At 33.6% G+C, this 25,062-nt stretch overlaps 3 protein-coding genes across 4 annotated transcripts in view; all 3 read left to right on the plus strand.

Annotated features, from left to right (window-relative positions):
• Positions 1-566, plus strand: part of LOC107568206 (protein FAM177A1) — a 6,477-nt gene extending 5,911 nt beyond the window's left edge. The window contains exon 6 of the mRNA XM_016254135.1: positions 384-566. Coding sequence (XP_016109621.1) covers positions 384-566 — 183 coding nt within the window. The remainder of the gene's footprint in view (positions 1-383) is intronic.
• Positions 567-1,397: 831 nt separating this feature from the next.
• On the plus strand, positions 1,398-3,852 carry LOC107568211 (transcription factor Adf-1-like). 2 transcript variants are annotated; one of them, XM_016254141.1, is made up of 3 exons: positions 1,481-1,554; positions 1,692-1,802; positions 3,359-3,852. In XM_016254141.1, exons 2-3 carry the CDS (start codon positions 1,772-1,774, stop codon positions 3,829-3,831), a joined length of 504 nt encoding a protein of 167 aa, XP_016109627.1. In that variant the 5' UTR covers positions 1,481-1,554; positions 1,692-1,771; the 3' UTR covers positions 3,832-3,852. The 2 variants fall into 2 exon arrangements, with proteins under 2 accessions (XP_016109625.1, XP_016109627.1); XM_016254139.1 differs by lacking the exon at positions 1,692-1,802 and having other exon boundaries at positions 1,398-1,554.
• A 5,334-nt stretch (positions 3,853-9,186) lies between these two features.
• LOC107568221 (protein dispatched homolog 1-like) overlaps positions 9,187-25,062 on the plus strand; it is a 67,094-nt gene continuing 51,218 nt past the window's right edge. Inside the window, exon 1 of the mRNA XM_016254158.1 lies at positions 9,187-9,433. The gene's annotated coding sequence lies outside the window, so the exon portion shown is untranslated. The remainder of the gene's footprint in view (positions 9,434-25,062) is intronic.

The following is a 25,062-nucleotide window of genomic DNA, read 5'->3' on the forward strand; positions in this document are numbered from 1 at the left end:
CCACATAGTGAGGTAGATATGTGGGGGCGTGTTAGAACGAGGCGTTTTAGGGGGGCGTGGCAGAGTCTTAACTTTGATAAAGAATATCTCTTTGGTTTTGAGACTTTAGTCTTTGCAACTTCAGGGATCTTATCTATGCACAATCAGCTTGTAACACTCCAAAGAGAAAGCAAAACTTGAAATCGCATCGTATGACCCCTTTAACAATGAAGCCTCAAAGAATTTAGTTGAGGGTTGTTTCCTGAACCTACAGAGCTTTTATTTTGAAGACACTAAGGGGCCTGTCATAGAAAATACAAATAGTTCATGTGAAATTTCATGAAAGGTTGTCACATTGTTTATAAATGGTTAAATGTATAACTGTGAGTGTTTTGTTTGTGCAGAATGAAACAGAAGGAGAAGTGTTAATAGAAGAAGAGGAGATAATTAACCTGTCAAAAATAGCAAGCAAACAGTATGGAGCCACAAATGTGCAGGACCCGACACAACAAACCCTGGAAGAAACGCTACGATATAAAGGGGAGCAGAACCAAGGATCAAGGATCCAAGATCTAAAAAAAAAGTGAATTTTGATTTTTCTTTATTTCCTTGTTTAATTTATGGCCATCACACTAAGTATTGAAGGTATTTCTAATACACAAATAAAAAAAAACTTTGGTTCTTCCATGTCCAAAATTATCATTATTATTCTTTTAGATTTAAAGTTGAGCAGCACTTATTCAAATTTAGGCCGCTTACTCATAACTACATTTCCCGGCTTGCACTTCGGTAGTGCAACGTGTGACTGAAGGGTGCGCATGCGCAGATTTAAGCGGCTGGCATTATTACATTTACATTTAGTCATTTTATCCAAAGGGGGACAATAAAAGCAGTCAAAACTAACAAAAGAGCAACAATATATAAGTGCAAATGACAAGTCTCAATTATCAAATATTTATCTAAAACGGGCGGGGTCTGTTATTTCTGACTGGTCAGGTATGATGGTTCTAAATCGTGTTTCTACTATTTTAAATAACTTTTAAATTGAATAGATATTGAAGTGTCTCGGTGCCGCTGTTTAAGTGTTGTTTACCCTCTTGACCGCTAGCGGAATTGTCACGTGGTACGTGTTACATTTCTCAGCGCTGTTCGGAATGAACCAATCACAGCCGTTTGTGCTTACTAGAGATTAATTTTGCACATAAAAATATAGCGAATCCGCGATGGTAGATTTCTAATTGTGAATCCCATAGTAATTCATATTAATAACAAACTAAAAAGATTATAAGTTGTTTAAAAAAAATCCCCTCATTAAGAAAAACTGTGCTGAACATTTGAATAGAACCCAATATGAATTATGATTTCTGGGCCACCGAGCGCCCCCTACCGGAACAACCGCTCATGTCTCTTGCGCTAGAAACACTTGCCGCCCAATGCTAACAACAATGGAGGAGAGGTTAATAGCAGCGGTGTCCGACTATCCCGAGTTATACAATTCTACAATAAATTCATATAAAGACGCTGCTAGGAAAGCCAAAGCATGGAGAGCCGTGAGTCTGCAAGTGGAAATCCCAGGTAAGTTAAGAGTTGCGGTTTCTCAAGTTGTTTGTTGCTTACTAAACTGCTCGCTGTGTGCTGTTAGCTTGTTGCAGAGTAGGCTAACAGGAAGATTTAATTTATAACTAATGAATGCTGTTTCCGTTTCACCATAGACCTAACAGAACGTGTGTTTGAGTTGAAAAGGCATTGGATGGGTTAATCGGCTAGATATGACACTTAACTGTACGCAGGCATGAGTTGTTTTGAGTTTGGTGGTCTGCACAGTAAGTGGGATTTGATTTCATTGAAAGTTTATTGAGTTGTTGCTGCTGAATTCCATTTTGATGCACAAAGCGATATTTTTAACCGGAGATGCATCAGTCAGATTTGGTTTTGCATCGTAAAAATAATTAGAAAAATAAGTTTATCATCTTTAGTAATTGTTGTTTTGAGTTTGGTGGTCTGCACAGTAAGTGGGATTTGATTTCATTGAAAGTTTATTGAGTTGTTGCTGCTGAATTCCATTTTGATGCACAAAGCGATATTTTTAACCGGAGATGCATCAGTCAGATTTGGTTTTGCATCGTAAAAATAATTAGAAAAATAAGTTTATCATCTTTAGTAATTTTTTTTTTTTTTTTGATGCCGTATGCATAAAAAAAAAAGTTGAAGTATGATGTACACGCATGCATATTTTTTTGATGCCGTATGCATAAATGCATGCATGCATGCATGCCTAGGGCAAATTTAGACATCGTTTGCAAAATACATTACTGAATATGTTTTTAATGTGCTGGGAAAGTTTTACATATGCACTGTAACATGTTGTAAATTATGATCTGAACTGGCCCTAGACATGCATATATTTTTTCCATGCAAGAAATTAGTATTATTGTTCAATATTTCATTTTTTATGAAATTAAAATTAAATATACTCGTGCTTAAATTGCTGCTTATTGATAATTGTAAGATTTATTGTTGATTATGTCATTAATATGCTTAATTCACCATTTCTAATTGTAAAATGTTTGTATATTTAACTAATATAATTAACTATAGTAATTAAAGTATGTATGTTTATTCAAAATAGATGTTTATTTTACAAGTTATATTAATGATAATCATTGATTAAATCACTATTTATTGATTATTGTAAAATTTATATTTTTATAATTAAATATAGATATGCTTAAATTACTACATATTAATAACTGAAAGATTCATTGTCAATTATATTATTAATTAAAATGGCTTAAATCACTATTTATTGATTATTGTCAAATTTGTTAATTATATTATTAGTTAAATATACATTCGCTTAAATCACTATTATTGTTTTTTTCTTATACAGTGTATTTTATATTAATAATTTAAGGTACGGTTAAATCACTATTTTTTGCTTATGTATTATTTATGTTATTAATTAAACATATGTATATGCTTAAATCACTATTGATTGATCATTGCAATATTTGTTTTTAATTTGATTAATTATACATATACTTAAATCCTGCATATCGTAAAATGTATTGTTTATTTTATTATTATTTAAACGCACACATCCTTAAATCTCTATTTACTGATTATTGTACAATGCATTGTTAATTATATTATTTGTATTTATACTGACCATTGTAAAGTGCCCTTAGGTTATTAATATTAAGTGTGCACATGCTAAAATCACTGTTTATCGATTGTTCTTAACTTTATTGTTAGGTGCATTAAGTATGCATATGCTTAAAAACAGTAAAATGCAAAATGTCATGTCACTCTTTATATTGAGTTGAGTGTGCATCATATCATGCATGTCTTCAGCGGTGTTTGTTGTGTCTGTGTGCAGAAGAGGACTGTCGCAGGAGATGGAAGAGCTTGCGGGACATGTTCATCAAAGACAAGCGTGCGGAGCAGCGCCGGCGAGCCTCGGGAACGTCCCACCGCAGCTGGAAGTACAGCTGGCAGATGTCATTCCTGACGCCCTTCATCCAGTCCCGATCGCTGGCCTCCGACGAGCCCGAGGACGACCGAGACGAAGAGGACAAGGAGGAGGAGACGACGGCGGACGGGAACTCCTCGTTTGTGGCGCAGGACTTTGAGGGCGATCACGGGATGCTGGACGGATCCTCGCACTACTCGGCGTCGGGATCGCAGGGTTCGGGACGCAAGAGGAAGTGGCAGATGGAGGCCAACGAGGACTTGGAGGACGAGATGTTCTTGTTTAGTTTACTGCCGTATCTCAGGCGGCTGCCTTACGCCAAGAAGAGCGCCGTCAAATTAAAAATCCACCAGCTGTTGTATGAGGCGGAGTTTAAGTGATGTTCTATAGTTTCTTCATATTTTTCTTTTTGCAAAGTATGATGTACACGCATGCATATTTTTTTGATGCCGTATGCATAAATGCATGCATGCATGCATGCCTAGGGCAAATTTAGACATCGTTTGCAAAATACATTACTGAATATGTTTTTAATGTGCTGGGAAAGTTTTACATATGCACTGTAACATGTTGTAAATTATGATCTGAACTGGCCCTAGACATGCATATATTTTTTCCATGCAAGAAATTAGTATTATTGTTCAATATTTCATTTTTTATGAAATTAAAATTAAATATACTCGTGCTTAAATTGCTGCTTATTGATAATTGTAAGATTTATTGTTGATTATGTCATTAATATGCTTAATTCACCATTTCTAATTGTAAAATGTTTGTATATTTAACTAATATAATTAACTATAGTAATTAAAGTATGTATGTTTATTCAAAATAGATGTTTATTTTACAAGTTATATTAATGATAATCATTGATTAAATCACTATTTATTGATTATTGTAAAATTTATATTTTTATAATTAAATATAGATATGCTTAAATTACTACATATTAATAACTGAAAGATTCATTGTCAATTATATTATTAATTAAAATGGCTTAAATCACTATTTATTGATTATTGTCAAATTTGTTAATTATATTATTAGTTAAATATACATTCGCTTAAATCACTATTATTGTTTTTTTCTTATACAGTGTATTTTATATTAATAATTTAAGGTACGGTTAAATCACTATTTTTTGCTTATGTATTATTTATGTTATTAATTAAACATATGTATATGCTTAAATCACTATTGATTGATCATTGCAATATTTGTTTTTAATTTGATTAAGTATACATATACTTAAATCCTGCATATCGTAAAATGTATTGTTTATTTTATTATTATTTAAACGCACACATCCTTAAATCTCTATTTACTGATTATTGTACAATGCATTGTTAATTATATTATTTGTATTTATACTGACCATTGTAAAGTGCCCTTAGGTTATTAATATTAAGTGTGCACATGCTAAAATCACTGTTTATCGATTGTTCTTAACTTTATTGTTAGGTGCATTAAGTATGCATATGCTTAAAAACAGTAAAATGCAAAATGTCATGTCACTCTTTATATTGAGTTGAGTGTGCATCATATCATGCATGTCTTCAGCGGTGTTTGTTGTGTCTGTGTGCAGAAGAGGACTGTCGCAGGAGATGGAAGAGCTTGCGGGACATGTTCATCAAAGACAAGCGTGCGGAGCAGCGCCGGCGAGCCTCGGGAACGTCCCACCGCAGCTGGAAGTACAGCTGGCAGATGTCATTCCTGACGCCCTTCATCCAGTCCCGATCGCTGGCCTCCGACGAGCCCGAGGACGACCGAGACGAAGAGGACAAGGAGGAGGAGACGACGGCGGACGGGAACTCCTCGTTTGTGGCGCAGGACTTTGAGGGCGATCACGGGATGCTGGACGGATCCTCGCACTACTCGGCGTCGGGATCGCAGGGTTCGGGACGCAAGAGGAAGTGGCAGATGGAGGCCAACGAGGACTTGGAGGACGAGATGTTCTTGTTTAGTTTACTGCCGTATCTCAGGCGGCTGCCTTACGCCAAGAAGAGCGCCGTCAAATTAAAAATCCACCAGCTGTTGTATGAGGCGGAGTTTAAGTGATGTTCTATAGTTTCTTCATATTTTTCTATCTTTTATCGAAATTCTATCCACTGCGTTTTTTAACATTCATAACATATTGTATCGATGCTGGTAGATGTTTGTTTCATCGGAGATCAACGATTAAACAGACATGTGCGCTACTGACTGGTCAGGTATGATGGTTCTAAATCGTGTTTCTACTATTTTAAATAACTTTTAAATTGAATAGATATTGAAGTGTCTCGGTGCCGCTGTTTAAGTGTTGTTTACCCTCTTGACCGCTAGCGGAATTGTCACGTGGTACGTGTTACATTTCTCAGCGCTGTTCGGAATGAACCAATCACAGCCGTTTGTGCTTACTAGAGATTAATTTTGCACATAAAAATATAGCGAATCCGCGATGGTAGATTTCTAATTGTGAATCCCATAGTAATTCATATTAATAACAAACTAAAAAGATTATAAGTTGTTTAAAAAAAATCCCCTCAATAAGAAAAACTGTGCTGAACATTTGAATAGAACCCAATATGAATTATGATTTCTGGGCCACCGAGCGCCCCCTACGAAATTCTATCCACTGCGTTTTTTAACATTCATAACATATTGTATCGATGCTGGTAGATGTTTGTTTCATCGGAGATCAACGATTAAACAGACATGTGCGCTACGAGAGTGACGTTTTAATCTTTTATGAAGCTGCGTCTCAAAAAGATGAGTGCTAAAACATTCAGTTTGGGTGTATTATTTCACTAGTAATATTATTTTAATATAAAATAATATTTTAACAAATTAAGATATAACTTCTATATACTTTTTTAATGTTTGTTTATATTCATATTTTCAATTCGTTTTTATATTTAACATTTTAATTTGAGCAATTTTGTCGTTTTTGACATTTTTAGTAGTTTTTTTTAAATATGTCTGCATTAGGGATATGCCGGTATCAAATTTTCATGTTGCGATTAATTGCTAATGCTTTTATTACGGTATACGGTATTATCACGATATTTGAATTTAGTTTTAAAATAAAGTGCTGTCATAATACAGTATAACAGGTTTAATAACTTTTTTGTGTCCTTCTCATCCACGCTTATTTATATCAGAGTGCGCATGCGTCTTTCACGCAGCATACAGCGATGTTGTGCATTTTTACCAGTTGATGGGAAAAGTATTCTTAAAATGCATTCAAAATTTGGAATAATTTGTAATGTATAATTATTCACGGTATTTAGAAGTGCCCACGATAACAATATCGTGCATATTCATTACCGTGATATATCGCATTACCGAATACAGGCACATGTCTAGTCTGCATAGTTTTTATTATTTTATTTCAGTTTTAGTTTTCAGTACATCAACTAATTTTAAATTATATATATTAGTTTTATATTTTATCTTCAATTAACATTGATTTCAATTAATTAATTGTATTTTATTAGTATTTTAATTAACTGTAATAACCCTAGTCTATAGTGAGTCATCAGGGTTTTAAAAAAAAATATACAAAAATCCAGTTTTAAAACTCAAAAAGAAATATTTTTTCGTAACACTTTTAACTAAAACTCAAATTATTTCCGTCCGAAATTTTCGTATGAGTTTTTTTTTTTTTTTTCGTATTCGTCATCCTTTCCTATCAAAATGCTTGCTATGGATGTGAAAATGCAGAAAATCAAACCTGGCCCGAATTTTATTTATGACGGACGGAAGTTTCGGAGGCAGTGTGTAAACGTGTTTGACACAACATGAGGTCGTTTTTATTTTTTAACATGCGAAAATTTTAGATAAGTATTTTGGACTCAGTATGCAAAGACCTTTAGACTTATTATGCACATTGATACCTTGATTAAATATTTAAAAAATTTGTGAACTGAGGATACATTTATTAATTATAGCTATTGAATATTATAATTTTTTATATTTAATATGTAATGGGCAAAACTTTCAAACATTAAATCTTTTTAATTTTTTTGAATAATCTATTAAAGGGGTCATATGATGTTGCTTAAAAGAACATTCTTTTGTGTATTTGGTGTAATGAAATGTGTTTATGTGGTTTAAAGTAAAAAAAACACATTATTTTCCACATACTGTACATTATCGTTTCTCCTCTATGCCCCGCCTTTCTGAAACACGTCGATTTTTACAAAGCTCATCGGTCTGAAAAGCGAGGTGTGCTGTGATTGGCCAGCTATCCAGTGCGTTGTGATTGGCTGAATACCTTAAGCGTGTGACAGAAATGTTATGCGCCTACCATACTGTGATGCCGTGTCCGGCCGGAGCGACGAGACAAAAACATTAAAACCCATTATAAATGAGGCATTTGTTGCATCCAGTGGGGACATAATTATGGATTATAATGACCTATACTGTCTTTTTACGCGTTGCATTGCATCGCGCCGTGTAAACATAAAACCATGTCTGCATTTGTGATCGGAGAAATGACAAACAACAAGCGCTACTCTACACTGCCCAAAACTCTCGTTTGAATCGTCAGTGGCAAATTCTTTAAATGAAAACGTACTTACGTGAGTCAGAACTGCCGGCATTGTAGTCTAACTTTACTCTCCCAGGATCAGGAAACAGTCCTCCATAAAATGTGCTGCACACATCTGAATATTTGGGTTGAAGTGTTCTGGAACAGTGTTGTAAATACAACTTAACCACTGATTTCTAGTCGTGTCCTCTTTTGGAAGACCAAACAAAGTAGTTTTGCTTTCACAATGAAGCACACAGCGGCCACAGCGTGAGCTAGAGTGAGCTGAGGCGGCGGGGTCGAGAACGGTGCGCCCGGAGGATGCGACGAATGAGCGGCAACCACATGTGATGGACATGTAGGCTGGACTCCGCTTCGTCCACGGTGAAAGTTGATGTATTTCCTCAGCGACCAGCACAGACCAGCTCTAGGCATGACGAAGCGGATATCGTCCTCTTTTGGAAGACCAAACAAAGTAGTTTCGCTTTCACAACGAAACACACAGCGTCTTCACGACATGGCGGCGGCGGCAACAATACTAAAGCGAGAATAAAAGTTAAGCCTTCTTTCTTTGCGTGAACATTTGGGGCGGCGTTATGCAAATCTTCCCACATAGTGATGTAGACATGTGGGGGCGTGTTAGAACGAGCCGTTTTAGGCAGGCGTGGTTGACTCTTAACTTTTATAAAGAATCTCTTTGGATTTGAGACTTTAGTCTTTGCAACTTTACAGATCTTCTTTATGCACCAAGAGCTTGTAACACTCCAAAGAGAAAGGAACAATTGAAATCGCATCATATGACCCCTTTAACAATGTCATAGCAGAATCAAATCTTTTTACATTTAACTTCTAATATCACACAAACCCTTCATACATACAACTTTCCTACAAATATATTTGATAACAGTTCATTCGTTTTTTTTAAGCTTTTACGCATACTAAATAATACATTATAATATAAAAAAAACATGGATCTGTCTAAAATATTAATACTTAAATATATACAAATTTTAGTATTTATGGTAATATTGGTTGTGCTGCCTTCTAAAATAAAAAAAAATGGTTTATAACAAATTTTTAAATGCAATGTGTAGCATTAGTAGAGAAAATAGTATGCAGTACACAGTATATACTGTACACTATTCCGTAAACTAATGCATCAAAAAAGGCTTTTATAAATTGTAATACAGAAAATGCATTCAAAATACTATGCATACTGTGCTTTGTATATTCCATACTTCTAAAATGGCACGTGTAGTACGGTAGTGTGTTATTTGCGACACGGCCCGAGTGTTGTGTCGTGTCCGGCTGATCTGCGCAGGTCCTGAGTGAATGTTCTCTGGATCTGCCCCTCGCTTCCTGTAGGTCTTTCCCAGCTTCCCACCCAAGCAGCCAACCAACCTGCCCCGTCTCACATTATCCGCGAATTTAGACGCCAAAAGGCTGCCAGACGCGCTCGAGCTCGCCTTGAGGTAAGATGCATTTGGCGCGCCGCCTCTGTTACTTTGTATCTTTGATCCATTGTGACGTGCTGTCTGTCCATTATGACGCAGGCGCGTCTGGAAATCAGTGCGAACGCCGCGTTTCTCTCTCTGTGCTGTGTTGTGTTCAGCTTGCTGTTTAGGGCACAGCTTTTCAGTGTCGTCGGCACGTTTCGCTGTGTTTCTCGCTGGTTTTGACGCGGAGCTCTGAGGTTGTGTGTTGTGTGACTGCAGCTGGATGTGTACTGGCGTGTGTGTTAGTGATGTGAATGGATGAGATGCTTGTGTTGAGTTGTTGTTGAGGAGGGATGCCCTGCTCAGTATTGTTATGCAGGACTGTGTGTGTGTGTGTGTGTGTGTGTACTCTTCCCACCAGAGAAAACTGTTGCAGTGCCCCCTCAGGCCCCCCCCCCCCCCCCCCCATGCTTTAACATACATGTGTCCCAACATTCAGGTAGCTTTATTATTATCATCATGAAGTTTGTTGTCAAAGAGTGAAAAACTTGTCAAAAACATGTGCAGATCATATTGAGATTCATATTCATGATATTCAGGTCCAAACTCAAAAGGAAGAAAGGAGAAACTGTCTTTTGCAAAAAAAGTCATGGACATTTGTATAGTAGTTGAATTGTTTTATGCTCAGTTCTAAAATATGTAAGTGTTTAATAATTTCATATTTAATCATGTTTCACCAAAACTCAAGTATATACTCAAAAGTATATTTTGAATTATCATTTCATTATATAAAATTAAGTATAAAAAAGAATATGACATTATACTGACATTATACATTATATATGTATGTATGTATGTGTGTGTGTGTATATATATATATATATATACATACTGTAATCTAAATTATAAAGAATAAAATAAAACAAATGTGGAAATTACAAAATGTTTTTAAATCATTGTGCCATTTATTAAACTTTTTATTTTACTTTATGCAAAATATTATTTCAATGAATTTGTCATCAAAGAGTGAAAAACGTGTAGAACATATTTTACCCCAAGCTCAAAAGAAATAAATTAGAAACTATATTTTACACTCTGAAATTAAATGAAAATGGTTTTTAAAACTATTAAGATTTTGCATTTTTGACTATTTTCATGACAACTAAGTACATTTCCCACCAAATTTATATTATTGTAAAGAAAAAAAAGCTTATATATAAAAATATTATAAAATGTTATAAATCATTGTATCATTTTTAGACTAATTTTACGTTTATAAATATATCAGTATAATCATTTCTTATTATATTATATTGGGATGAAATGTAATCTCTCTTGGGAAAAACAAGGAAATTTAACATTGTAATTTTCAGCCCTTGAAAAGTCATGGAAATTTCTATATGGATTACGTTGTTTTAGTTGTGCTAATTTCTAAAATATTTAATTAGAAATCTAATTTATGAGTCCAAACTCATTAAGAGCTTTTGTTCCTCTTTTGTATGTCACTTTGAATAAAAATGTCTGCCAAACACGTAAATGTAAATGCAAACTCTAAAATGATTTGTTTAAACCCTTCTGTTCTAACTAGAACAGCAATGGAAACATCATGGAAAGGTCTCGGTGATGCAGGAATGTTTTGGTCTACCGAGTGTCTCAGAGCTCTGCTGCAGCGCTTCTCCCTCATCTGTCCTCTGATATGTTGCTGTTTGACTAGCTGCTGACCCAGATTGTAAATGTTTCACTGAAATGCCCTTGTCTCTTCTCTTGATGTTGAAGCATCCACTCCGGCTGATATACTGTGTCTGGGAATGACTTCAGTTCAGCTCATCTCTGCTGGCTGGATCCATGCACCTGGCTTACTGATTAATTCCCCCCCTTAGTTTGCTGTAATACTTCATCAGCCGTTCCAGGACATACAAAAATGAGAATATGTGTCCGAGAGGGTCGACGCTGAAAGTTCAGCCATGTTTCACAGGACTTTTCCACTCAAAACATGGAAATATTTATCTCCCTGTACATGCCGTTATAGAGTTGGCCATAGACTGCCAGGCGCTCGCAATGAAAAATGCAATGAAATGGGAATTTAATTGAAGCTGACAAAATTATTTTTTCCCTCAAGCCTAAAAGCAGCCAAAACCAAAAGTGGCAGAAAGAGAGAAAAACTTTTTTTTCTCGCAAAATACTGTAGCCTTTTTATATAGAAAACACTTTTTGGTCACAGACAGTACAAGCCCAGTTAAGAATAAATCATGGACTGTAATGGTACAGAGCATTGATTTTTCTTTTCTTTTCTCTTTAATATTGCGAGATGAGCATTGAAAGTCACTGTTCGAGTCTTACTTCTCAGATTTTTATAAGGCATTTTTGAGCAAACATGTTCAAGTTATAATAACCCCTAAAATATTATGATATTTTGTTTTATGACAAAAGGCCTGTTTTAGGACTATAAAGGGGTCATATGATGCGATTTCAATTGTTCCTTTCTCTTTGGAGTGTTACAAGCTCTTGGTGCATAAAGAAGATCTGTAAAGTTGCAAAGACTAAAGTCTCAAATCCAGAGATATTCTTTATAAAAGTTACGAGTCAGCCACGCCTACCTAAAATGGCTCGCTCTAACACGCCCCCACATGTCTACATCACTATGTGGGAAGATTTGCATAACGCCGCCCAAATGTTCACACAAAGAAAGAAGGTGTAACTTTTATTCTCGCTGTAGTATTGTTGCCGCTGCAATGTCATGAAGACGCTGTGTGCTTCGTTGTGAAAGCGAAACTACTTTGTTTGGTCTTCCAAAAGAGGACACGACTAGAAATCAGTGGTTAAGTTATATTTACAACACTGTTCCAGAACACTTCAACCCAAATATTCAGATGTGTGCGGCACATTTTATGGAGGACTGTTTCCTGATCCTGTGAGAGTAGACTACAGTGCTGGCTGTTCTGACTCACAGACTGTAAGTACGTTTTCATTTAAAGAATTTGCAAAAAGCGAGTTTTGAGCAGTGTAGCTCTTGTTGTTTGTCATTTCTCCGATCACAAATGCAGACAGGGTTTTATGTTTACGCAGCGCGATGCAATGCAACGCAACGCATAAAAAGACAGTATAAGTCATTATAATCAGTAATTATGTCCTCACTGGATGCAACAAATGCCTCGTTTATAATGGGTTTTAATGTTTTTGTCTCGTCGCTCCGGCCGGGTCACAGTATGGTCAGGGCGTAAAATTTCCGTCACACGCTTGATGTATTCGGCCAATCACAACGCACTGGATAGCTGGCCAATCACAGCACACCTCGCTTTTCAGACCGATGAGCTTTGTAAAAATCTAGCGTTTCAGAAAGGCGGGGCATAGAGGAGAAACAATAATGTACAGTATGTGGAAAATAATGTGTTTTTTTTACTTTAAACCGCATAAACATTTCATTACACCAAATACACCAAATAATGTTCTTTTTAGCAGCATCATATGACCCCTTTAAGGAAGTCATTACAATGTTGACATGACAATTAAACACATTTGTCACCCTGGACAATATTTGGCTGAGATCCAACTATTTGAAAATCTGGAATCTGAGGGTGCAAAAAAACCTAAATATTGAGAAAATCATCTTTAAAGTTGTCCAAATGAAGTTCTTAGCAATGCATATTATTAATCAAAAATTACATTTGTATATATTCACGGTAGGAAATTTACAAACTATGTTCATGGAACATGATCTTTACTTACTATCCTAATGATTTTTGGCATAAAAAAAAAAATCGATAATTTTGACCCATACAATGTATTTTTGGCTATTGCTACAAATATACCCCAGCGACTTAGACTGTTTTTTTGCTCTAGGGTCACATTTATCCCCAATTCTTTTTTCTAATTTTTATAATGCAAAAACATTTTAATTAGCATAGCTAAATATTATGTATTATTTATTTATTAGTTGTTATGTTTGTGCATTATAGCACAAACAATATTAACACACACACACACACACGTACTGTATATAATGAATTAGGTTCTATTAATACATTTAAAATGTGTGTGTGTGTATATATATATATATGTATATAGGCTATGTTATATTCATATATTAGAATTTATATTTATAAGCATAAAATGTAATATTAAGATAAATATTGCAATCTTTTATATATAAACACACTATAAACATCATAAAATATATATATATATATATATATATATATATATATATACAATTGAGAAAAAACATATGTAAGCATTACAGGTTGGGGGGGAAATGTGCTTAATTAACATGGCAGTATATCAGTGAAAAAGCTCCTAATGGTTCTACAAAAGGCTTCTTTGAAAAAGTATTAAATATAATTTTTTCTTGTTTTTTCTTTGTGAATTGTGACATGGACATGTTTTGGGACAGATTCACACATGAGCTCATCCACAAGAGGGTGCTGCTTTACTATCACGTCCAGTACGAGTCAGTGTAATGTACTGAGCTGAAGTCAAGTGTACAGTTGGTCACCACTGAGTCTGAATGTGAAATATTGCCAGACGGGCCGATTATATGAGCCTCAAATGTGTTTTTGCTTTTATTTGCTCTTTACCCTGGATGACAGTAAACACTGGCAACCAACACAGAGACCTTGAAATGCAATATCCAGATTCAGCCCTGGTGATTTGTCACCCGTGTCCCTTTTCGTTGGCCGGAGTGCTGATTCTGGCGATGACTGGCTGGATTTCTCTTTCCGCTTGCACAGTATGTGTTCCAAAAGGAATAAAAATCAATAAGGAAAACAGATGTTGTCCTGTTAACTCCGGGCTTTCATGATAAGAGGCTGTAAAAGTGATCGGGGACAGAAATAAGTCCAAACATTCTTTTCTGCTGCAGAGTTTGTTGGGCATTTCCTTAAAATTGCTATAATTAAGAACCTACACACAAACAGTTTAATTTAACACTTTGCAAGTGTCTCATTTTCACTTTTTCCCTCATACACTTTAAGGATGGTTGCATTGAGTGATTAGCAAAGCCAAGGACTTTGTTGTCTCATCACGACCATTTCGAGACACTTCTGCAAGTGCACTTGACCGCTGGTCGTATGGACGGCCAGCTGTTTTCTAGCTTGGACCTGAACGTGTGTGAAATCGTGTTGTCAGGACTCATTTTGTGTGTTGTGTCGTCAGATCCCGGCTTCTGGGGCACTTTGTATCAAATCAACCAGATTTCGGAAACGTCCTCGGCTCAATTTTTTGATTTTGTTCATATTTTTTTTCTGAAGAACGACAAACATAAATAGTAAAATATTAAATGTCATGGATGAATATTTAGGCTACTGAATAATCCACTGTTTTGTGGAGGAGGGTCACAATTATGATTGTCACATGAGATTTTGGAGCCAAATTCCAGGAGTCAGAAAATGACTTTAGAAAGATGGCAGCATCTTTGTGTTATTTTTGCTCAGAGATTGGTAGCTCTCTTAGTAAAATCTGTTGACTTTAGCCATCTTTGTTTCATTATGCCAGTGGTGACTTTTCAAAAATGTGAAAAAAGCATTTTTGTGTTTTTTATTTTTATTTAAATGCTTTAAAGACATCTTAATTTTCTTTTAGATTCTGGTTCTTAACAAACATTTCTTTTGGTATACCAATTCTTAAGGCCTTGTATTGTTCAGTTCCAGAGATATGGGGATCTCAATGTGGCTCCATGAGTAAATTGTACACATTTTCAGTGGTCAAAAACTAAATGTGGTTCCCTATGCATACAGCTGATACTTGTTTTAATGAGGAATGTCTGAAGAACAATCAGTTTTCAACTTAAAATGTATTTTGTTTCCCTCTATCAAAACAACTGTGTAGAACAAACTCGTCTGATTGGTAAAAATGTGTATTTTCCAAAGTTTGCATGCCTGAAAGATATCTTAATACCCTTTTAGAATTTTTTCCTATTTTTTCTGAAGAAAGACCAACATAAATGGTGATAAAACCCAAAATATTAAATGTCATTGATGAATATTTACTGAATAATCCACTGTTTTTTAGAGTAGGGTCACAATTACGATTGTCACATGAGATTTGGAGCCAAATTACAGAAGTCGGAAAATGACTATAGAAAGATGGCAGCATCATTGTTATTTTTTACACAGAGATCGGTAGCTCAAAATCTGTTGACTTTAGCAATCTTTGTTTCATTATATGCCAATAGTGGCAGTTTCAAAAATTCCCCCAAAGGTTTGCATGCCTGTAACTCAAGATGCATTAAAGACATCTTAATTTTCTTTTAGATTCTTGTTCTTAACAAACATTTCTTTGGGTGTCCCAATTTTTAAGGCTCTGTATGGTTCAGTTCCAGAGAAATGGGGATCTTAATGTGGCTCCATGAGTACATTTTACACTTTTTCAGTGGTCAAAAATTGAACGTCGGTACCTATGCATACAGCAGATAATTTTTGTTTTAAAGAGGAATTTCTGAAGAACAATGGAATTTCAACTTGAAATGTGTCTTGTTTTTCTCTATCACAACAACTGTGTAGAACATACCCGACTGATTGACAAAACCATGTATTTTCCCAAGTTTGCATGCCTGTAACTCAAGAAGTTTTGAAGTTATCATAATAAATTTTTAGATGTTGCTTCCTGAGAAAAATTCCATTTGATATGTCCATTTTTAAGACCCCGTATGCTTTAGTTTAGAGATATAGGGATCTCAGTGTGGCTCCATGAGTAAATTTGACACACTTTCAGTGGTGAAGAAACCAAATGTGGGTCACTTTGCATACAGCCGATACTTTTTTCCTTTAAAGAGGAATGTCAGAAGAACAAATAATGTTAAAAAACAAATGTATCTTGCTTCCCTCTATCAAAACTATGGCATAGAACATACCTGTCTGAGTGGCAAACGTGTCATTTTTCCAAACTTTGCATGCCTGTTACTCAAGATGCATTAAAGCTATCTTAATTTCTTTTTAGATTCTGGTTCTTAACAAACTTTTCATTTGATATCTCCATTTCTAAGGCCCTATACGGTTCAGTTCCAGAGATATTGGGATCTCAATTGGGCTCCAAGAGTGAATAGTTAAATTGTACACATTGTGGTCAAAAACCAAATGTGGGTCACTTTACATACATGTTTGGCTAATGAATGACTGAATTGATTGAATCAGCCACAAAATATGTCAGTTTGATGCTGTAACTCTCTTCTGACTTCATGGGTGACCCTGGTTTGACCCCGGCTAATGTCGCTTTGACCTTTGCTTGTAGTAGTGGCTCGTAGCATCAGATTGAGTTACAAATGCAACCCAAACACTGGCAATTAAATGGCCAAAGAACGAGAGGAAATTAGTCATTAGCCACAGTTTTCTTTTGGAGACCGCGAGTGAGGGTTCGATTTCGGGGTTAGATATGATATCCCAATTAACGACCCTGCAGAAATTCACTCAGATTTAGTGGAATTGTTGAATTCTTTAAAATAACAGTTTTCTATTTTAATATACTTTAAAGTATAATGTATTCCTGTGATGCGCAGCTGTATTTTCAGCATCATTACTCCAGTCTTCAGCGTCACATGATCTTCAGAAATCAGTCTAATATGCTGATTTATTATCAGTGTTGGAACAGTTGTGCTGCATAATATTTTTTGGGACGTGATACTTTTTTCAGGATTCTTTGATTAAAAAGTTAAAAATAAGTGTTTATTCAAAATATAAATTTTGTGTTACAATATACACTACTATTCAAAGGTTTGGTGTCAGTATATTTTTTTTTAAAGAAATTAATACTTTTATTCGGCAAGGATGTGTTAAATGGATAAAAAGTGATAGTGAAGACTTATATTGTTAGAAAAGATTTCTATTTTGAATAAATGCTGTTTTTATTAACTTTTCATTCATCAAAGAATCAAGAAAAAAGTATCACGGGTTCCAAAAAAATATGAAGCAGCAACAGTTTCGACATTGATAATAAATCAGCATATTTTCATGATTTCTGAAGATCATGTGACGCTGAAGACTAGAGTAATGCGCATCACAGAAATAAATTAAATTTTAAAGTATATTAAAATAGGAGACCAATATTAGAAATTGCAATAATATTTTACAATATTACAGTTTTTTTTCCTGTGTTTTTGATCAAATAAATACAGTCTTGATGAGCAGAAGAGACTCCATTAAAAAACATAAAAAATCTTACTGATCTCAAACTTTTGAATGGCAGTGTACATATTAATATATTACATTTTAATATATATATGTAATATAATAAATTGACCTCTTATCTCTCTCTATATGTATGTATACTTCTTTATATACGATTATAGCTTTTATTAATATTTTGATATTTTAATACCATTCATAAAATTAAATACATGTATAATTTTTTTCTTATAGAAAATGAAGCCTATTTTAGGTCCTTAATAATTGTAAATAAATAAATAAGTTGTTTTTTAAAATTATTATTATTATTATATATATATACATAATAATAATAATTATTATTATATATATATTTTTTTTACTATTTTCCGTTTTCATTTTAACTGATAATTTATAAATAAATAAATAAATATTTTTTTAATAGAAAATGAAGCCTATTTTAATACCATTAATAATTTTAACTACATGTATAATTTTTTTCTTATAGAAAATTAAGCCTATTTTAGGTCCTTAATAATTGTAAATAAATAATTTATTATTATTATTATTATTATTATTTACTATTTTCTGTTTTCATTTTAACTGATAATTTATAAATAAATAAATACATTTTTTTTAATAGAAAATTAAGCCTATTTTAGGACCATTACTAATTAAAAAATAACAAATAAATATAGGAAATGAAGCAATTCAGTAATTTTAAATGTATAAATAAATAAATAAATGTATAAATATATAAAATAAAGCTCTTATAAAAAGAAGCTTATTTTAGGACTATTGATAATTATAAATAAATACATTTCTATTTATAGTTTAGCTAACAACAGTTTCAGTTTTAGTAATTATATTTTTTCTTCAGGTTTTGTAATTTTAGTGCTTTTTGTAATTTTTGTAATTTTCATTTAGTTGAAGTTTTTTATCTAACATTTAAATTTCACTTTCCTTGCTGATTCCAGCTATTCATTTCTTTAAAAAAGCCCCCAGACTTCTGAATGGTAGTGTAAATAATATATATATAATAAGCCCTATACAGGTTTTTGTAGGGTTTATGCAGGTCTGATTTCCTTTGACTCATCATATCATCGTATGGATATATATATATATATATATATATATATATATATGTATCACGTGGTCAGTGTCACAGACTTTACGCTCGAGGTCATTACGGGAGAAATCGATAGCGTGTGACGGCGTTCAGAAGTCCTCTGTGAAATATTACAGACGGTCCTCTCGCTGGGTTTGACAGAACGGGGCGTTGAGCAGAAACAGGTGTTGTGTATTAGTTCTGGAGGCTGGACTGAGTTGTCAGGGCGCATTATTGAGAAATTCGGCTGGATGTTTTTGTTTGACTATTGCTACAAAACATTATTTCCCTGAGGGAAGAAAAATGGGGAAAACGTCATGCAGGTGGACTGACCTCAGAAATGAAAGCTGAGCGAGACAAAGGCTTTGAATTGGTGAAAGATTCCTGCTGCTTTTTGCTTCTTAAACCGCTTCGTTTAGCTCAGGTTTAGCTGGTTGGTTAGTGCTTCCCACATTACTGAAGTATAATGGGTCCCAAATACCATTGAATTTGTTCCAAAACACTTTTTTTAATGTTGTTTTGTTATTATTTATGTTAATAAAGATATTAACATGCTAAACATGTTATGTAGTGCTAAAATACTTTTTACAGTTATAGCTTTCATTCATATTTTGAATGAGCTTTTATTTACTATTTTCTTTTTTCATTTTAATGTATAATTAAGAATTTTAAATAAACTGTTTCTTGTTAAATAAAAATTATTAAAAATATATCTAAACTTTTTATTAAATTTTTTTTTTGAAATTATTCAATAAAAACATTAAATAAATTTTTTTCTTAAAGAATTGAATCCTAATTTAGGACCACTAATCATTTTAAATAAATTCAAATTTATAGTTTAATTAGTATATATTTATATATATTAACTATAATTACACTGTTTAGCTTGATTTTATTTTCATTTCAGTTTTAGTTATTTTTTTTCTGTTTAGTAATTTTAGTACTTTTTTCCCAAATTTTTTTTTAAACGTTTTTCTTCTAATATTAATATTTTATTCCAGCTTTATCTCAATTCTGGGTTTTTTGTTAATATAATGAAGATACTATTATAGTTTGTATTCATATTTTAAATTTTATTTGAATATTTTCTGTTTTCATTTAAAATTTTGTTAAAGTTTTAGTAATTTTGGTGTGTGTTTTTGTCATATTTTTTTTTTAAATATATGACTTTATCTATATATGTTTTTATTAATATTTATTTCAGTTTTTGTAATTTTAGTACATCAGGTTAAACTAAAATAAAATGAGAAATGTTGCCTAGGCAACTAGGTAAAATAAGTTAAATAAAATAAGTTAGATTTTATATTTTGTTTTATTTAAATTTAAGTTTATTAAGTAACATCTTTTTTTTTTTTTTAGTTTACTGTAATAACCCTGTTCCAAAATATTTTTCAAAACAGAGACATTATAAATAAACATTCTGCTTTTGTTGATTATTATTTGATAAATTCAAAGGCTTTTTGAAGTGCATTTTATCGGTAAGAATGTACCTGCAGCAAACTAAATTTTGCATGAGATGAAAATGCAAAAACATTATATGTGACCCTGGAGCACAAAAGCAGTGTTAAGTCGCTGGGGGATATTTGTAGCAATAGCCAACAATACATTGTATGGGTCAAAATTATAGATTTTTCTTTTATGCCAAAAATCATTAGGATATTAAGTAAAGATCATGTTCCATGAAGATATTTTGTAAATTTCCTACTGTAAATATATCAAAACTTAATTTTTGATTAGTAATATGCATTGCTAAGAACTTCATTTGAACAACTTTAAAGATGATTTTCTCAATATTTTGATTTTTTTTGCACCCTCAGATTCCAGATTTTCAAATAGTTGCATCTCAGCCAAATATTGTCCTATCCTAACAAACCATACATCAATGGAAAGCTATTTATTTAGCTTTCAGATGATGTATAAATCTCAATTTCGAAAAATTGACCCTTATGACTGGTTTTGTGGTCCAGGGTCACATTTCCGAGCCGTTCTCCTGATTGAATTCAGCTCAGGATCTCTTCAGGACCTCTGATCCTTTGGAAAGAGAGCGACCGCTGTGACCTCATGCCTCAAAACTCAGCTTCCTTGCACAACCTGTTCGCATTTATCATGTTTTCAGCTGATGCCTTGAAGACGGATGGCTCTACTCAAGGCCTCGCTGCAGCGTCCAAAAGTCTGCGCTCTTAATTCAATGAGATAAACTGGAAAAATGTGCAAATGCAAGTCATATTTGCTAGCCAGCGTCGGGAGTGCTTTTCGTACCCCAGTAAATCTTGCCAGAGTTTGGTGTGCGCTGGGCTGCAGACGGGCTTGGCGAGATCATTAGCCTGACACTAAGCAGAGGAAAGATCTGGAAAGACGGACACGGACCAAACGTCCCGCTCGGGTTTCTCAGTCAGTCTGTAATGAAAAAGTACTGAAATGAGTTATGTTTGCTGAGGCTTCAGAAATATACTCTTATACGCATGTATGCAAAGCCGGATGAATGCTGATACGTGTTAATAGCTTCATAAACTCTACTAGTTTAACCTTTTAAACTCCTTCAGTAAATCTTCCTGCTCAAACCTCAAAGTGGGTTCTTTCACATTTACCTTCATGCATTTAGCAGATGATTCAATCCAAAGCAGTTTATGGAAGAGGAAATAATGAGAATTAAAAAAAATAGGCAAAATAATTATCCTAAAATTATGGATTTAGTAATTTAAACGTCTTAAAATAGGCTTCTTTTTCGATATAAAAATTATATTTATGTATTTGAAAATATTATTGGTCCAAAAATAGGATTTATGTCATATAAGTAAATATAGTATTTACAGGTGCATCTCAATAAATTAGAATGTCATGGAAAAGTTCATTTATTTCAGTCATTTTAGAGCACTTGACAGGCGATGTTAACAGAGGCTTGCATTTTCTGTCAAAGTGAATCTGTTCAGTAGTTTCTGTGAAGTTCTCAAAGGTGATCTTTCTCTGCTTCAGTTGTTTAGTTTAACTACAAAAATATCCATTAGGTAGTCTGGCTTTAGATTGTGGAAAAAAAAAAATTTCTGAAAGACGAATGTGCTTCTGTACGCAAGCCGTTGAGAGTGAACAGAGCCGCTGTGGAGCTTCACCTGTACGAGTGTTTTGTGTAAGGTTTTAGTTTTAGACTAATGCATTATTCCTGGGAAGTTCTAACATTTCAATTAACCAGTGTGGTTTGTTTCATTTCTGAAGCTTTGTGTTCTTGAGCGCTCCTTCATGACCTGATATTCTTTAGTTTTTCCAGACTTTAGTAAGTACTTTTCCTGGCACTCATTTCTTAGGCTAGAATGTAAATAATATATTTTATGGTAGTATATAAGGCAGACGTGAATGCCCGCTCAGTGCATTGTTAAAGGGGTCATAGGATGCTACATGCACTTTTACAAGTTGTTTGAACTGAAATGTGTGTTGGCAGTGTGTGTACACAAACACCCTATAATGATAAAAATCCACCCAGTGTTTTTTTTAATTTTGTTTTTAATCTGGTTAAATGTTTACCCCTTTCTCAAATCGAGCCGATCTCAGATGCCTGTCTGTGTGACATCACACAGACAGGCCCCTCCCACGATAGTTTGATTGACGGCACAGACTGGACTGATGTCTTACCTTAGCTCCGCCCTGAGTGACTGTCATCAGTCCGCCATTGTTTCACCGCCGGAGCAGATGTAGACAAGAATGACTCCTAAGCGATTGAGGTGTTCTGTTGTTGGATGTAATAATGAACATAGCAGTCTTCATTTACTCCCGACATCTGAGCCGCTGAAGACGCAGAGGATTACATTGTTTCTGAAGGGAATGCGCCCCCGATCTACATAAATGCGTCTATGTTCGCGCGAATCATTCATGATCCAGCCTCATCTACAGAAGAAGTGAGTATAAGGTTTTGTTACGAATCTTTGCAAATTGCCTTTCCTAATAATGTGCTAATTAGCAAGTTTCACAATGAATGCGGCTAAAGTAAACGGTCTCTCTGAGAGCGGCTCGGAAGAGAGGGGCGGGGTCAGCAGAGCTCATTAACATTTAAAGGGAAATGCTACAAAAAACGGCTTTATCTGAAAAGAGCTGATTTTGACAGGGGAAAAAAGGGGGTTTTACACTACCATTGGGATATTTTAACCAAACTATGTTACAGACTTTTCATTAAGACCCTAAAGAATCATATCAACTTGTGGAAAATGGGCATCCTATGACCCCTTTAACGCTTTTATCAGTAGAGCTGAAAGAGAAAACACTAGAAGAAGAGAGTTTGCACTCACGGTCACTTTAGCACCTCTAGTGGCAGCACACACTTGTGTGAATCATTGCGGTCTGACACACTTCAAAATGCAACTCTATTAAAGTACAAGAAATACTGCCATGATAATGTAGGTATTAAAGGGGTCATATGATGCTTTTTTAAAGATCATTATTTTGTGTATTTGGTGTAACAGAATATGTTGACATGCTTTAATGTTCAAAAAACACATTATTTTTCAAATATTGTACATTATTGTAGGTCCTCTATGCCCCGCCTCTCTCAAACGCTTTGTTTTCTACAAAGCCCCTCCTTCCGACAAGTGCAGTCTGCTCTGATTGGCCAGCTGACCCAGTGCACTGTGATTGGCCGAACACCGCAAGCACTCGTCGGAAATGTAACGCCCCTTACCATAATCCCAAGCTTCATCTTTCAAAATAAATGTAAAGACAGCCCGAAAGGGGAACAGAGTCACGTGACAGACACAGTGATGAAGCTGGTATGTGTTTGCAGTACACAAGCCACGGTTACGACAGCTGACTCCACTGTGATGATGTGACCCTGTCTCTCTTTCACACACACACACACACACACACACACACACACAATACTTCACAGCTTACAGTTTACAGTGCCTTTTTTATTTACAATGAGATTTTTTAAAGAAAAATGTCATTGTCCCAAAATTGTAATATTGGTCATAAAATAGGCTTGATTTTCTGTAAGAAAAATCTTTAATTATTTATTTGTTTGTTAGTATGTTTATTTGTTTTTGTTTATTTTTAACCTTAATCCTAATATATACTTAATTATCTATAAACATATTTATTTATTTATTTAAAATGATTACTGATCCTAATTATTACTGAGCTTGTCTATAAGAAATAATTATTTATTTATTAAAAATGATCCTAAAATGTGCTTCTTTTTCGTTAAGAAATGTATGTATTTATTTAAAAGGATTAGTGGTCCTAAAATAGGCTCTGTATGAAATGTATTTATTTATTTAGATTGCTAATTCTCCTAAAACATGCTTTTTATATAAGAAATATTTATTTATTTATTTAATCAAAATAACTTTTTGAGTTCTAAAATAGGTTTCATTTTCTATAATAAAAATATTTATTTATTTACTTGTTTGTTTGTAGGTTTATTTGTTTTTGTTTATTTTGAACTCTTATCCTATATGCTTAATTTTATATTAAAATATTTATTTACTTAAAATGATTAATGATCCTAAGTAAGCTTAATGGTCGAAATATTTCTTTCTTTATTATAAATGTTTAATTATCCTAAAATACACTTCATTTTCTTTAAGAAATGTATTTATTTATTTATTTCAAAAGATTAATGGTCCTAAAATAGTCTTCAAAGTTCTGTAGGAAATGTATTTATTTATTTATTGTTAATGGTCCTAAAACATGCTTTTATAAGAAATATTAATTAATTTATTTAATTAAAATTATTTATAAAATTGTTTTAATTTTCTATAAGAAGTAGTATTTATTGAGTTTAAATTATTAATGATCCTGAAATAGGCTTATTTTCTATAAGAAATGTTTATTAATTAAAAATTTTAATGGTCCTAAAATAGGCTTCATTTTCTATAGGACTATCATTTTATTTTATTTTATTAAAATTATTCATATTTCTAAAATAGGTTTCATTTTCTATAAGAAGTATTTATTTAGTTTAAATTATTAATGATCCTGCAATAGGCATCATTTTATGTAAGAAAAAAATTATTGGTTTGTTTGCATATTTGTTTATTTAAATTATTAATGACCCTTAAATAGGCTTATTTTCTGTAAGAAATGTTTATTAATTAAAAATTTTAATGGTCCTAATATAGGCTTCATTTTCTGTAGGATTTTACTTTACTTTACTTTACTGACCTTAACATAGGTTTTATTTTCTATAAGAAATTTTTTTTTATTTACAATGTGTGCATTTACTTACTTCTGTCTTTCTGTCAAATGCAACCCATATGTACAGTGGCCTAAATATTCCATCTCACATATTCCAAATGCATGAAATGGTGACAGTGCCCGTTTATTTTCCCCAAAGATGCAACACAACATTTCCTTGAGTGTCTTCAAAGGCTTCACAAGCCGCCTTTGAATCCAGCGAGCTCTTGGCGTATTCAGCAAACACTCAGATGTGCTCATGTTTGGCAGCAGAGACGGGACTGAGCTCACTTGCTCTGGACACT

The sequence above is a fragment of the Sinocyclocheilus grahami genome, unplaced genomic scaffold, assembly GCF_001515645.1.
Source record: "Sinocyclocheilus grahami isolate Dianchi unplaced genomic scaffold, SAMN03320097.WGS_v1.1 scaffold1225.1, whole genome shotgun sequence".
Lineage (NCBI taxonomy): Eukaryota > Metazoa > Chordata > Actinopteri > Cypriniformes > Cyprinidae > Sinocyclocheilus > Sinocyclocheilus grahami.